The sequence below is a fragment of the Oncorhynchus gorbuscha genome, unplaced genomic scaffold (assembly GCF_021184085.1).
Source record: "Oncorhynchus gorbuscha isolate QuinsamMale2020 ecotype Even-year unplaced genomic scaffold, OgorEven_v1.0 Un_scaffold_360, whole genome shotgun sequence".
Classification (NCBI taxonomy): Eukaryota; Metazoa; Chordata; class Actinopteri; order Salmoniformes; family Salmonidae; genus Oncorhynchus; species Oncorhynchus gorbuscha.
This window is the reverse complement of record NW_025745215.1, coordinates 133,556-150,890: the sequence shown is the minus strand read 5'-3', so window position 1 is coordinate 150,890 and position 17,335 is coordinate 133,556. Positions and strand designations below refer to the sequence as shown.

At 42.9% G+C, this 17,335-nt stretch overlaps 1 protein-coding gene across 1 annotated transcript; it reads right to left on the bottom strand.

Annotated features, from left to right (window-relative positions):
* Positions 1–4,535: 4,535 nt before the first annotated feature.
* LOC124017984 (tyrosine-protein phosphatase non-receptor type 1-like) lies at positions 4,536–17,163 on the bottom strand. The gene is made up of 8 exons (XM_046333233.1): positions 17,023–17,163; positions 13,532–13,622; positions 13,300–13,400; positions 11,858–11,956; positions 8,062–8,199; positions 7,763–7,972; positions 4,657–4,896; positions 4,536–4,578 (listed from the first exon to the last, which is right to left on the bottom strand). The coding sequence occupies exons 1-7, from the start codon at positions 17,077–17,079 to the stop codon at positions 4,699–4,701; spliced, it is 894 nt and encodes a 297-aa protein (XP_046189189.1). The 5' UTR covers positions 17,080–17,163; the 3' UTR covers positions 4,536–4,578; positions 4,657–4,698.
* Between the last annotated feature and the right edge of the window lie 172 nt (positions 17,164–17,335).

Sequence of the window (17,335 nt, the reverse complement as noted above, 5' to 3'; positions counted from 1 at the left end):
AGACTAACGGACCAGGGGGAACCTGCCCGGTCCGGGCCCTGCTGACACAAGAACCGTGTCTGGTCAGGAACACATGTCAAAGCACCATCAGCATTATGAAGAACAAAACATGTTTTGGTTAGAGAACAGTTCCACTGTTGACCTCTGACCTCTATGTTCCCGTTGCACTGTGTGCTCTATGAGAGGATCCCCCCCCCAAAAAAGAGGTGACACCCAGCCTTTGAAGTGCTTCCTGTCAAATACGTACATCAACCATATCAATTTGTAAGTCGCTCTGGATAAGAGCGTCTGCTAAATGACTTAAATGTAATGTAAAATAAACATATTTGAACCAAATGTAAAATGTAATGACACAATCTGACCTTTTAAAATGAAATAAAAAGAATGAACGGAAGAAAAAGTTTTTAAAAAGGTCAAGATGTTTGTTGTTTCGTACTGAGCCTTTTGCACATGATGTCTGTTGCCGCTGCATAGGGGGGGGGGGTTTCAGACAGTACATTCATCAGGTGCTGCCAACTGGAGCACCAACAGCCTGAGACCAAGATGTTACCACCAAGAACTTTAAACAGGAAACAAAATATACACCGGGACGGTTTGATCTAGTGACCTTTCCACCAGGGTTGAGTTCAACACCATTTCAATACCATTTCAATTCAGAAAGTAAAACTACATTCAAAATGTTAAATCATTAAATAAAAAAATCTTGAAGAGAATTGAAATGTGGAATTTCAGTGTACTTCCTGAATTGACAGGAATCAAAAATGGAATTGACCCCAATCTTGGTTTTGACCTGTAGAAATAAATACACAAACAGACCATGAGAATGTATCTTACAGAGAGAGAGAGAGAGAGAGGGTGTCCCAGGTACTGGTGCAAAAAAAGACAGAGAGGGAGGGGTATCACTGGGAGAAGAGCCAAACCACCACTAGCCCCAGGGCCACGGCAGCTCTGACAGAGGGAGGGAAATCACTGGGAGAAGAGCCAAACTACCACTAGCCCCAGGGCCACGGCAGCTCTGACAGAGGGAGGGAAATCACTGGGAGAAGAGCCAAACCACCACTAGCCCCAGGGCCACGGCAGCTCCAGCCCCAGGGCAGAGGAGCAGGACAGGCCTCCAGTACAGCCAGCGTTCTCTCTGCCTCTCTGTGTTCGAAGAGTTTCATCAAAGCTTCTGGGCACTAGCCCCCCTGTGTCTCTTCCTCAGACTGGAAGAAGATAATAGGATGAGGGTTTCATTACATGGTTAGAGAAGTCTGGAAGGGTCCTAATTGAATGCCATCTATACATGTGAGTCTGGGGTCCTAATTGAATGCCATCTATACATGTGAGTCTGGGGGGAATTGAATGCCATCTATACATGTGAGTCTGGGGGCCTAATTGAATGCCATCTATACATGTGAGTCTGGGGGCCCTAATTGAATGCCATCTATACATGTGAGTCTGGGGGTCCTAATTGAATGCCATCTATACATGTGAGTCTGGGGGTCCTAATTGAATGCCATCTATACATGTGAGTCTGGAGGGGGGGGTCCTAATTGAATGCCATCTAAACATGTGAGTCTGGGGGTTCCTAATTGAATGCCATCTATACATGTGAGTCTGGGGGGTCCTAATTGAATGCCATCTATACATGTGAGTCTGGGGGTTCCTAATTGAATGCCATCTATACATGTGAGTCTGTGGGGGTCCTAATTGAATGCCATCTATACATGTGAGTCTGGGGGTCCTAATTGAATGCCATCTATACATGTGAGTCTGGGGGGTCCTAATTGAATGACATCTATACATGTGAGTCTGGGGGGGGGTCCTAATTGAATGCCATCTATACATGTGAGTCTGGGGGTCCTAATTGAATGCCATCTAAACATGTGAGTCTGGGGGTTCCTAATTGAATGCCATCTATACATGTGAGTCTGGGGGTCCTAATTGAATGCCATCTATACATGTGAGTCTGGGGGTCCTAATTGAATGCCATCTATACATGTGAGTCTGGGGGGTCCTAATTGAATGCCATCTATACATGTGAGTCTGGGGGTCCTAATTGAATGCCATCTATACATGTGAGTCTGGGGGTCCTAATTGAATGCCATCTAAACATGTGAGTCTGGGGGTCCTAATTGAATGCCATCTATACATGTGAGTCTGGGGGTCCTAATTGAATGCCATCTATACATGTGAGTCTGGGGGGTCCTAATTGAATGCCATCTATACATGTGAGTCTGGGGGTCCTAATTGAATGCCATCTATACATGTGAGTCTGGGGGTCCTAATTGAATGCCATCTATACATGTGAGTCTGGGGGTCCTAATTGAATGCCATCTATACATGTGAGTCTGGAAGGGTCCTAATTGAATGCCATCTATACATGTGAGTCTGGGGGTCCTAATTGAATGCCATCTATACATGTGAGTCTGGGGGTCCTAATTGAATGCCATCTATACATGTGAGTCTGGGGGTCCTAATTGAATGCCATCTATACATGTGAGTCTGGGGGTTCTAATTGAATGCCATCTATACATGTGAGTCTGGAAGGGTCCTAATTGAATGCCATCTATACATGTGAGTCTGGGGGTTCTAATTGAATGCCATCTATACATATGAGTCTGGGGGTCCTAATTGAATGCCATCTATACATGTGAGTCTGGGGGTCCTAATTGAATGCCATCTATACATGTGAGTCTGGGGGGGGGTTCCTAATTGAATGCCATCTATACATGTGAGTCTGGGGGGGTCCTAATTGATTGCCATCTCAACATGCGAGTCTGGGGGTCCTAATTGATTGCCATCTATACATGCGAGTCTGGAAGGGTCTAAACAGTCTGCCCAGCACTGAAGGCCCACAGCCAGCTTCAGTAGGAGGAGGTAAGCAGACAATAGAGAGAAGCAGTAGAGGGGAATACACCTGGAGGTGTACTGACCTTGGCACCTCCGCCAGGTCCTTCTCTGAGCTGTCTGGATCCATCCCGTCTCCTGATGTCCGGTCCTCTCTGGACAACGCCACAGGCTCAGGCTCCACACTGGGCAGTGGCTGGCCGTTGGGCTTTTCTGAGGGCCGACTGGGGGACGGGGGGGCGTCTAAAGGCCGTGGTGGGGGTAGAGGGGGCGCGGGTGTCTAAAGGTCGTGGTGGGGGTAGAGGGGAGGCGGGGGTGTCTAAAGGCGGTGGTGGGGTGGGGGTGTCTGGCTGGTGGGGGTAGAGGGGAGGCGGGGGTGTCTAAAGGCTGTGGTGGGGTGGGGGTGTCTAAAGGTCGTGGTGGGGGTAGAGGAGGGGCGGGGGTGTCAGAGAGCCACCTGGGAGGAGGGGCAGGCGGTGAATCACATACTGTCGCTCTGTCCTCTCTGGACAGCTCTCTCTTCTGGCTCTGTACAGACAGACAGGACAGACAATGACCGGACAGTAGACAGACAGACAGTAGTTAATGACAGACAGACAGACAGACAGACAGACAGACAGACAGACAGACAGACAGACAGACAGACAGACAGACAGACAGACAGACAGACAGACAGACAGACAGACAGACAGACAGACAGACAGACAGACAGACAGACAGACAGACAGACAGACAGACAGACAGACAGACAGACAGACAGACAGACAGACAGACAGACAGACAGACAGACAGACAGACAGACAGACAGACAGACAGACAGACAGACAGACAGACAGACAGACAGACAGACAGACAGACAGACAGACAGACAGACAGACAGACAGACAGACAGACAGACAGACAGACAGACAGACAGACAGACAGACAGACAGACAGACAGACAGACAGACAGACAGACAGACAGACAGACAGACAGACAGACAGACAGACAGACAGACAGACAGACAGACAGACAGACAGACAGACAGACAGACAGACAGACAGACAGACAGACAGACAGACAGACAGACAGACAGACAGACAGACAGACAGACAGACAGACAGACAGACAGACAGACAGACAGACAGACAGACAGACAGACAGACAGACAGACAGACAGACAGACAGACAGACAGACAGACAGACAGACAGACAGACAGACAGACAGACAGACAGACAGACAGACAGACAGACAGACAGACAGACAGGACAGTAGTTAATGAAGACAGACAGACTGACAGACAGACAGACAGACAGACAGACAGACAGACAGACAGACAGACAGACAATAGACAGACAGACATTTGACCTTTAGACAGACAGACAGACAGACAGACAGACAGACAGACAGACAATGAGACAGGACTTGTTAATGAAGACACAGTTCTGCTCATGTCTAGTTTCACATTGACAGTCTCCCTACTCCCATACAGCAATATTTTTTAATTTGACCTTTATTTAACTAGGCAAATCAGTTAAGAACAAATTCTTATTTTCAATGACGGCCTAGGCCTTGTTCAGGGACAAAACAGCATATTTTTACGTTGTCAGCTCAGGCTTCGATCTTGCAACCTTTCGGTTACTAGTCCAACGCTCTAACCACTAGGCTACCTGCCGCCCCAGAATGACCCTGTACAGTGTCACAACCCCCCAAATTGTTTCACGGTGACACAGGACTCATCCCTTACACTAGTTACAGTGTGTACCTGTGCAGAGCAGTCTCCCATGATGCTCTTGGCTCCCTCCAGCTAGCTAGGTGTGTGGTTAGGGTTAGCGGTGTTTACCTGTGCAGAGCAGTCTCCCATGATGCTCTTGGCTCCCTCCAGCTAGCTAGGTGTGTGGTTAGGGTTAGCGGTGTTTACCTGTGCAGAGCAGTCTCCCATGATGCTCTTGGCTCCCTCCAGGACAGCCCTGTAGGAGAAACGTAGCTGGTCAGGAGTCTGGATCAGACCCATCCGGTACTCCCTCATGTCCAGCAGAACTCTCAGAATGTCCACTGACGACGAGTCCTTCCTCTTGTCCATCTGGACAGGAGAGAGAGAATGACTTCACCCACAACACCAGGGACAAGACCGGCTGGTCTACATAATGCTGAACAGGACATTTAGCCTGGGGACACAGCCCAAATCTCTGTAAATAGCCCAGCCAACTACCTCATCCCCATATTGTTATTTATTTTTGCTCTTTTTGTACCCCAGTATCTCTACTTGCACATCAGCATCTGCACATCTACCACTCCAGTGTTGATGCTAAACTGTAATTATTTCTCCTCTAGGGCCTATTTAATGCCTTACCTCCCAACTCTTCTACATTTGCACACACGGTACATAGATTTTTCTATTGTGTTATTGACTGTACGTTTGTTTATGTGTAACTATGTGTTGTTGTTGGTGTCACACTGCTTTGCTTTATGTTGACCAGGTCCCAGTTGTAAATGAGAACCTGTTCTTAACTGGCCTACCTGGTTAAATAAAGGGTTAGGGTTATATATATATATAAAATACCTGGTTAAATAGGGGTTAGGGTTATATATATATATAAATACCTGGTTAAATAAAGGGTTAGGGTTATATATATATATATATACCTGGTTAAATAAAGGGTTAGGGTTATATCTATATATATACCTGGTTAAATAAAGGGTTAGGGTTATATATATATATATATATAAATACCTGGTTAAATAAAGGGTTAGGGTTATATCTATATATATATATATATACCTGGTTAAATAAAGGGTTAGGGTTATATATATATATACCTGGTTAAATAAAGGGTTAGGGTTACATATATATAAATACCTGGTTAAATAATGGGTTAGGGTTATATATATATATACCTGGTTAAATAAAGGGTTAGGTTATATATATAAATACCTGGTTAAATAAAGGGTTAGGTTATATATATATATACCTGGTTAAATAAAGGGTTAGGGTTATATATATAAATACCTGGTTAAATAAAGGGTTAGGGTTATATATAAATAACCTGGTTAAATAAAGGGTTATATATATATATAAATACCTGGTTAAATAAAGGGTTATATATATAAATACCTGGTTAAATAAAGGGTTAGGGTTATATATATATATACCTGGTTAAATAAAGGGTTAGGGTTATATATATAAATACCTGGTTAAATAAAGGGTTAGGGTTATATATATATATACCTGGTTAAATAAAGGGTTAGGGTTATATATATAAATACCTGGTTAAATAAAGGGTTAGGGTTATATATATAAATACCTGGTTAAATAAAGGGTTATATATATATAAATACCTGGTTAAATAAAGGGTTAGGGTTATATATATATAATACCTGGTTAAATAAAGGGTTAGGGTTATATATATAAAAATACCTGGTTAAATAAAGGGTTAGGGGTTATATATATAAATACCTGGTTAAATAAAGGGTTATATATATATAAATACCTGGTTAAATAAAGGGTTAGGGTTATATATATATATATAAATACCTGGTTAAATAAAGGGTTAGGGTATATATAGAAATACCTGGTTAAATAAAGGGTTATATATATAAATACCTGGTTAAATAAAGGGTTAGGGTTATATATATATATAAATACCTGGTTAAATAAAGGGTTAGGGTTATATATCTAAATACCTGGTTAAATAAAGGGTTATATATATAAATACCTGGTTAAATAAAGGGTTAGGGTTATATATATATATAAATACCTGGTTAAATAAAGGGTTAGGGTTATATATATATATAAATACCTGGTTAAATAAAGGGTTAGGGTTATATATATATAAATACCTGGTTAAATAAAGGTTTAGGGTTATATATCTAAATACCTGGTTAAATAAAGGGTTATATATATAAATATATATAAATACCTGGTTAAATAAAGGGTTAGGGTTATATATATATATATATATAAATACCTGGTTAAATAAAGGGTTAGGGTTATATATATAAATACCTGGTTAAATAAAGGGTTAGGGTTATATATATATATATATATAAATACCTGGTTAAATAAAGGGTTAGGGTTATATATATATATAAATACCTGGTTAAATAAAGGGTTAGGGTTATATATATATATATATATAAATACCTGGTTAAATAAAGGGTTATTATATATAATATAAATACCTGGTTAAATAAAGGGTTAGGGTTATATATATAATATATATATAAATATTTAAATAATATATTATATATATAAATACCTGGTTAAATAAAGTGTTAGGGTTATATATATATATATATATATATATATATATATAAATACCTGGTTAAATAAAGTGTTATATTTATATATATATAAATACCTGGTTAAATAAAGTGTTAGGTATATATATATACATATATAAATACCTGGTTAATTAAAGTGTTAGGGTTATATATATATATATATAAATACCTGGTTAAATAAATGTTATATTTATATATATATAAATACCTGGTTAAATAAAGGGTTAGGGTTATATATATATATATATATATAAATATATATATATATATAAATACCTGGTTAAATAAAGGGTTAGGGTTATATATATATAAATACCTGGTTAATTAAAGGGTTAGGGTTATATATATATAAATACCTGGTTAATTAAAGGGTTAGGGTTATGTATATTACATAAAGGTGAAATAAAAATACAGTTTGACCAGGAGCTGATGTGAAACACCACGTAGTAGAGCCTCGTCCGAGACAGAATCTCCTGTATCTGTAGCGGGAACAGGCTCAATGTCCGAGAACAACCCCTGAACAGGAAGCTGGTCTAACCTCGGGCTTGTCTGTAGCGGGAACAGGCTCAATGTCCAAGGACAGCCCCTGAACAGGAAGCTAGTCTACTTTCATACCAACCTCGGGGATTAAATTACAATGTAAAAACAGGAAGTATTGATATTACCAGGATGAGACACGTGTCGACCAACGAGAAGGTCCCCGAACGTCCAATCCCAGCGCTGCAGTGGACCACGGAGGGCCCGTGCTCCGGCCCCAATGAGCCAGACTCCCGCACCTTGACCAGGAAGTTGAGGAAAGAGGCCGGGGATTCTGGGACACCAAAGTCAGGCCAGGTGGTGTAGTGAAAGTGGTATATCTCTGTGGTTCCTCCTGTCTGGATAAAGGACATGTCGTTTTATTACGGTGACTGTTGCTAACAGCAACGTCCTCATGACACAGAGTCCGCGGAGACGAAGAGCTCACCTCTGTGTTCCTCAGCTCCAACACTCGTATGATGTAGTTGGACTTGTCCTCTTCCTTCACTAGCGTCACGACAAACCCTGTGTCAGTGTAAGATAGCTGCTGTTCCTCAGCTGTAGGCCAGTACTGAGCACACTTCTCCTGTTGGGGGGGACAATACATCAGTCAGCTGTAGTACTGAGCACACTTCTCCTGTTGGGGGGGGACAATACATCAGTCAGCTGTAGGCCAGTACTGAGCACACTTCTCCTGTTGGGGGACAATACATCAGTCAGCTGTAGTACTGAGCACACTTCTCCTGTTGGGGGGACAATACATCAGTCAGCTGTAGGCCAGTACTGAGCACACTTCTCCTGTTGGGGGGGGGGACAATACATCAGTCAGCTGTAGTACTGAGCACACTTCTCCTGTTGGGGGACAATACATCAGTCAGCTGTAGTACTGAGCACACTTCTCCTGTTGGGGGGGGACAATACATCAGTCAGCTGTAGTACAGTCAGCTGTAGGCCAGTACTGAGCACACTTCTCCTGTTGGGGGGACAATACATCAGTCAGCTGTAGTACTGAGCACACTTCTCCTGTTGGGGGGGGACAATACATCAGTCAGCTGTAGTACTGAGCACACTTCTCCTGTTGGGGGGGGACAATACATCAGTCAGCTGTAGTACTGAGCACACTTCTCCTGTTGGGGGGGACAATACATCAGTCAGCTGTAGTACTGAGCACACTTCTCCTGTTGGGGGGTCAGCTGTACAATTCTCCTGTTGGGGGGGGGGATCAGTCAGCTGTAGGCCAGTACTGAGCACACTTCTCCTGTTGGGGGGGGACAATACATCAGTCAGCTGTAGGCCAGTACTGAGCACACTTCTCCTGTTGGGGGGGACAATACATCAGTCAGCTGTAGTACTGAGCACACTACTCCTGTTGGGGGGGGACAATACATCAGTCAGCTGTAGTACTGAGCACACTTCTCCTGTTGGGGGGACAATACATCAGTCAGCTGTAGTACTGAGCACACTTCTCCTGTTGGGGGGGACAATACATCAGTCAGCTGTAGGCCAGTACTGAGCACACTTCTCCTGTTGGGCACACATCAGTCAGCTGTTGAGCACACTTCTCCTGTTGGGGGACAATACATCAGTCAGCTGTAGTACTGAGCACACTTCTCCTGTTGGGGGGGACAATACATCAGTCAGCTGTAGTACTGAGCACACTTCTCCTGTTGGGGGGGACAATACATCAGTCAGCTGTTGGGGGGGACCAGTACTGAGCACACTTCTCCTGTTGGGGGGGGACAATACATCAGTCAGCTGTAGTACTGAGCACACTTCTCCTGTTGGGGGGGGACAATACATCAGTCAGCTGTAGGCCAGTACTGAGCACACTTCTCCTGTTGGGACAATGAGCACACTTCCTGTTGGGGGGGGGGACAATACATCAGTCAGCTGTAGTACTGAGCACACTTCTCCTGTTGGGGGGACAATACATCAGTCAGCTGTAGTACTGCACACTTCTCCTGTACTGAGCACACTTCTCCTGTTGGGGGGGGACAATACATCAGTCAGCTGTAGTACTGAGCACACTTCTCCTGTTGGGGGACAATACATCAGTCAGCTGTAGTACTGAGCACACTTCTCCTGTTGGGGGGGACAATACATCAGTCAGCTGTAGTACTGAGCACACTTCTCCTGTTGGGGGGAATACATCAGTCAGCTGTAGTACTGGGCACTTCTCCTGTTGGGGGGGGACAATACATCAGTCAGCTGTAGTACTGAGCACACTTCTCCTGTTGGGGGACAATACATCAGTCAGCTGTAGTACTGAGCACACTTCTCCTGTTGGGGGGGGACAATACATCAGTCAGCTGTAGTACTGAGCACACTTCTCCTGTTGGGGGGACAATACATCAGTCAGCTGTAGTACTGAGCACACTTCTCCTGTTGGGGGGTACTGACAATACATCAGTCAGCTGTAGTACTGAGCACACTTCTCCTGTTGGGGGGGGACAATACATCAGTCAGCTGTAGTACTGAGCACACTTCTCCTGTTGGGGGGGGGGACAATACATCAGTCAGCTGTAGTACTGAGCACACTTCTCCTGTTGGGGGGGACAATACATCAGTCAGCTGTAGTACTGAGCACACTTCTCCTGTTGGGGGGACAATACATCAGTCAGCTGTAGTACTGAGCACACTTCTCCTGTTGGGGGACAATACATCAGTCAGCTGTAGTACTGAGCAATACATCAGTCAGCTGTAGTACTGAGCACACTCCTGTTGGGGGGGACAATACATCAGTCAGCTGTAGTACTGAGCACACTTCTCCTGTTGGGGGGACAATACATCAGTCAGCTGTAGTACTGAGCACACTTCTCCTGTTGGGGGGGACAATACATCAGTCAGCTGTAGTACTGAGCACACTTCTCCTGTTGGGGGACAATACATCAGTCAGCTGTAGTACTGAGCACACTTCTCCTGTTGGGGGGACAATACATCAGTCAGCTGTAGTACTGAGCACACTTCTCCTGTTGGGGGGGAATACATTCTCCTGTACTGGGGGGGGAATACATCAGTCAGCTGTAGTACTGAGCACACTTCTCCTGTTGGGGGGGACAATACATCAGTCAGCTGTAGTACTGAGCACACTTCTCCTGTTGGGGGGGACAATACATCAGTCAGCTGTAGTACTGAGCACACTTCTCCTGTTGGGGGGACAATACATCAGTCAGCTGTAGTACTGAGCACACTTCTCCTGTTGGGGGGGGGACAATACATCAGTCAGCTGTAGTACTGAGCACACTTCTCCTGTTGGGGGGGACAATACATCAGTCAGCTGTAGTACTGAGCACACTTCTCCTGTTGGGGGGGACATACATCAGTCAGCTGTAGTACAGCACACTTCTCCTGTTGGGGGGGACATCATCAGTCAGCTGTAGTACTGAGCACACTTCTCCTGTTGGGGGGGGACAATACATCAGTCAGCTGTAGTACTGAGCACACTTCTCCTGTTGGGGGGGGACAATACATCAGTCAGCTGTAGTACTGAGCACACTTCTCCTGTTGGGGGGGGGACAATACATCAGTCAGCTGTAGTACTGAGCACACTTCTCCTGTTGGGGGACAATACATCAGTCAGCTGTAGTACTGAGCACACTTCTCCTGTTGGGGGGACAATACATCAGTCAGCTGTAGTACTGAGCACACTTCTCCTGTTGGGGGGACAATACATCAGTCAGTCTGTTCCCTGTTGGGGGGGACTTCTCTAGGATTCTGTTCAGCATTATAACATGTATGTAGGCTACATTACAGACCCTTCTCTAGGATTCTGTTCAGCATTATAACATGTATGTAGGCTACTTACAGACCCCTTCTCTAGGATTCTGTTCAGCATTATAACATGTATGTAGGCTAATTACAGACCCCTTCTCTAGGATTCTGTTCAGCATTATAACATGTATGTAGGCTACTTACAGACCCCTTCTCTATGATTCTGTTCAGCATTATAACATGTATGTAGGCTACTTACAGACCCTTCTCTAGGATTCTGTTCAGCATCATAACATGTATGTAGGCTACTTACAGACCCCTTCTCTATGATTCTGTTCAGCATTATAACATGTATGTAGGCTACTTACAGACCCCTTCTCTATGATTCTGTTCAGCATTATAACATGTATGTAGGCTACTTACAGACCCCTTCTCTGGGATTCTGTTCAGCATTATAACATGTATGTAGGCTACTTACAGACCCCTTCTCTATGATTCTGTTCAGCATTATAACATGTATGTAGGCTACTTACAGACCCCTTCTCTATGATTCTGTTCAGCATTATAACAGCTTTGGAGTTCTGCTCCCAGACCATCAACCAGAAGTGACCGCAGGTGTTCTTCAAGGGGCCCTTTGGGCGAAAACACAACACACTGCTTCATCACCAACTGAAACACAGACCAACCCTTAAAATGTAGATACATAATCCTTAGTACACTGTTTAGTGATCAGTACAGAATGAATGGAAATGTCTGAGCTACTTGTATGTACTGACCTGAGGCAGAATATAGTGTATGAACTGACCTGAGACAGAATATAGTGTATGTACTGACCTGAGACAGAATATAGTGTATGGACTGACCTGAGACAGAATATAGTGTATGTACTGACCGGAGACAGAATATAGTGTATGAACTGACCTGAGACAGAATATAGTGTATGTACTGACCTGAGACAGAATATAGTGTATGTACTGACCTGAGACAGAATATAGACAGAATATAGTGTATGGACTGACCTGAGACAGAATATAGTGTATGTACTGACCTGAGACAGAATATAGTGTATGGACTGACCTGAGACAGAATATAGTGTATGTACTGACCGGAGACAGAATATAGTGTATGAACTGACCTGAGACAGAATATAGTGTATGTACTGACCTGAGACAGAATATAGTGTATGGACTGACCTGAGACAGAATATAGTGTATGTACTGACCTGAGACAGAATATAGTGTATGTACTGACCTGAGACAGAATATAGACAGAATATAGTGTATGGACTGACCTGAGACAGAATATAGTGTATGTACTGACCTGAGACAGAATATAGACAGAATATAGTGTATGAACTGACCTGAGACAGAATATAGTGTATGGACTGACCTGAGACAGAATATAGTGTATGTACTGACCTGAGACAGAATATAGACAGAATATAGTGTATGTACTGACCTGAGGCAGAATATAGACAGAATATAGTGTATGTACTGACCTGAGGCAGAATATAGACAGAATATAGTGTATGTACTGACCTGAGGCAGAATATAGACAGAATATAGTGTATGTACTGACCTGAGACAGAATATAGTGTATGAACTGACCTGAGACAGAATATAGTGTATGTACTGACCTGAGACAGAATATAGTGTATGTACTGACCTGAGACAGAATATAGTGTATGGACAGAATATAGTGTATGTACCTGAGACAGAATATAGTGTATGGACTGACCTGAGACAGAATATAGTGTATGTACTGACCTGAGACAGAATATAGTGTATGGACTGACCTGAGACAGAATATAGTGTATGTACTGACCTGAGACAGAATATAGTGTATGTACTGACCTGAGACAGAATATAGTGTATGGACTGACCTGAGACAGAATATAGTGTATGTACTGACCTGAGGCAGAATATAGGCTCTTTGAGCTTTGTCCACTATGACTAAACTTCTTGTATGTACTGACCTGAGACAGAATATAGGCTCTTTGAGCTTCCTCCACCACGACTAGACTTGCATTGATGTAGTCATTTTCAGAGTTTTCAAGTTTAACGCGACTGTGATCATCTGAAACCAGATATATTTAAAATGTGTCAATTAAAACTATTTGCGACTCGTCAAGGTGTAAACATTCATCACATTGATGACTCAATGAAGCGTACTTCATGAATGATAATGGCACAGACAAAGATACTTACAGGGGCTGACATCTCTATATCGGTTTCGATTCTGATTCTCCGGAAGTTTTGCCACCTTATATGAATAGTCGCTGGCTTGGTTTCGGATTTCCTGAGAAAGAATGAGAACAAACACCAGCCAGCGACTGTGAATACGATTTTCATTGAAATGTGAACAGGTCTGATCTACAGGTCTGATCTACAGGTCTGATCTACAGGTCTGATCTACAGGTCTGATCTACAGGTCTGATCTACAGGTCTGATCTACAGGTCTGATCTACAGGTCTACAGGTCTGATCTACAGGTCTGATCTACAGGTCTGATCTACAGGTCTGATCTACAGGTCTGATCTACAGGTCTGATCTACAGGTCTGATCTACAGGTCTGATCTACAGGTCTGATCTACAGGTCTGATCTACAGGTCTGATCTACAGCAACTACCAGCAGACATCTGCAGTCAGAGCACTAACAAACAGGTTATCAACTTCTGAGAAGGCTCTGGGTATACACTACCTAACTAATTACCTAGGTCAGCTTACTACTGGGTATACACCACCTAACTAATTACCTAGGTCAGCTACTGGGTATACACTACCTAACTAATTACCTAGGTCAGCTACTGGGTATACACTACCTAACTAATTACCTAGGTCAGCTACTGGGTATACACTACCTAACTAATTACCTAGGTCAGCTTACTACTGGGTATACACTACCTAACTAATTACCTAGGTCAGCTACTGGGTATACACTACCTAACTAATTACCTAGGTCAGCTACTGGATATACACTACCTAACTATTTACCTAGGTCAGCTACTGGGTTTACACTACCTAACTAATTACCTAGGTCAGCTTACTACTGGGTATACACTACCTAACTAATTACCTAGGTCAGCTTACTACTGGGTATACACTACCTAACTATTTACCTAGGTCAGCTACTGGGTATACACTACCTAACTAATTACCTAGGTCAGCTACTGGGTATACACTACCTAACTATTTACCTAGGTCATCTTACTACTGGATATACACTACCTAACTAATTACCTAGGTCAGCTACTGGGTATACACTACCTAACTATTTACCTAGGTCAGCTACTGGGTATACACTACCTAACTAATTACATAGGTCAGCTACTGGATATACACTACCTAACTATTTACCTAGGTCAGCTACTGGGTTTACACTACCTAACTAATTACCTAGGTCAGCTTACTACTGGGTATACACTACCTAACTAATTACCTAGGTCAGCTTACTACTGGGTATACACTACCTAACTATTTACCTAGGTCAGCTACTGGGTATACACTACCTAACTAATTACCTAGGTCAGCTACTGGATATACACTACCTAACTATTTACCTAGGTCAGATTACTACTGGGTATACACTACCTAACTAATTACCTAGGTCAGCTACTGGGTATACACTACCTAACTATTTACCTAGGTCAGATTACTACTGGGTATACACTACCTAACTAATTACCTAGGTCAGCTACTGGGTATACACTACCTAACTAATTACCTAGGTCAGCTACTGGGTATACACTACCTAACTAATTACCTAGGTCAGCTACTGGGTATACACTACCTAACTAATTACCTAGGTCAGCTACTGGGTATACACTACCTAACTAATTACCTAGGTCAGCTACTGGGTATACACTACCTAACTATTTACCTAGGTCAGCTACTGGGTATACACTACCTAACTATTTACCTAGGTCAGCTACTGGGTATACACTACCTAACTAATTACATAGGTCAGCTACTGGATATACACTACCTAACTATTTACCTAGGTCAGCTACTGGGTTTACACTACCTAACTAATTACCTAGGTCAGCTTACTACTGGGTATACACTACCTAACTAATTACCTAGGTCAGCTTACTACTGGGTATACACTACCTAACTATTTACCTAGGTCAGCTACTGGGTATACACTACCTAACTAATTACCTAGGTCAGCTACTGGATATACACTACCTAACTATTTACCTAGGTCAGATTACTACTGGGTATACACTACCTAACTAATTACCTAGGTCAGCTACTGGGTATACACTACCTAACTATTTACCTAGGTCAGATTACTACTGGGTATACACTACCTAACTAATTACCTAGGTCAGCTACTGGGTATACACTACCTAACTAATTACCTAGGTCAGCTACTGGGTATACACTACCTAACTATTTACCTAGGTCAGATTACTACTGGATATACACTACCTAACTAATTACCTAGGTCAGCTACTGGGTATACACTACCTAACTAATTACCTAGGTCAGCTTACTACTGGGTATACACTACCTAACTCACTGTGTGTGTGTGAACTGTGATGGTCCTGTAAATACAAATCCCTTTAAAACCCTGTTCTCGCTGTGTGTGAACTGTGATGGTCCTGTAAATACAAATCCCTTTAAAACCCTGTTCTCGCTGTGTGTGAACTGTGATGGTCCTGTAAATACAAATCCCTTTAAAACCCTGTTCTCGCTGTGTGTGAACTGTGATGGCCCTGTAAATACAAATCCCTGTTCTAGCTGTGTGTGTGTGTGTGTGTGTAACTTGGTGATTCTATAACCAAAGTCACATTTCAAAAACATAGCTGCCCCATTACAATGGCACCTTTATGGGCGATTTTTAAACAACAGTGGTGTTTGGTGTTGGTGCATTCAAAGTTGGTTACATGATATATATAATTGGAAAGGTAATTTCATGACCTTTCAGAATCACTTGTAAAATAGAGTTTCCTTTTTTAAAGCCATTTATACAAGTCATTCTGATATGAACACTAGAGGTCTGTTGACATGAACATTCTGAAAATGTGTCTTTCCAATAAGCTTTCCAATTATGTATGATTAAAGGGTATAAGTGAGCAATACCTTGTTGTATACTGACATTGTTTGTCATAGTAAAATCCCTATGGGAAAAAGTAATGGTATAAAACCAACTGTAATAACACACAGAAGGCTACTGTTGCTGCACTACTATCACACATTTTTCAACTCCAGGGATATAAAACTCAAACATGAACCATAACACTGTCATAACAACTAGAAAACAGGACTGTGTGTTCCTTGTGGCCGAGTAGGTAGTTATATAGGCTGTTCTTAACTTGAGCTCCAGACATCCACTTCGCTGTAAATCTGCCCAGTTTCCTAGATATGACAACGCATGCGCACATATTATTTCAGGAAGTGTTTGCGACTTCTCAGAAACAGGCGAGCCAGCTAATGTTGATACACATTTCCCGGAAGTCTGACTCTTCTCCTGTAAAAGCTTAGTTTATCTTTCAGGATGAACACCAGTTTAACTGGTATTATCCATTCAATATACCGTTAAAATGACATAGTTTGGTGCTAGCTAGTATGATGGATAAATGTGCATAATTGCTAGCTGGTAACCGGGCAGATAGCTAGCCAATTTAGTTAGCAACATAACTGACGTTAGCTAGGTTAGCAACCGAAAATAACACAATTGAATGCCCAACTTACATTATAAAGGTTTTGCCACTGCCCAGACGAATCTATTTCCTCAAACTGTTTTTCCATTTTAGGTATTGATATTTCTGTCCTGTGAATATAGTCTGAATGTTATCGTTAATAGGTGAGTTAGCTGGCTAGCCCCAACTGACAGCCGCGGAGAGTCAGCCGACTGTGTGGGGGGGATCTACGTCATATCCGCCAGACCTCTTTGCCTGACGGATGGTTCACCTCGTCTGGGGGGGGAGTTGCCCAAACTCTGGTCCCGGGTGCACGTTTTGGTTGTTGCTCTCTAACGCTACACAGCTGATTCAAATCATCAAAG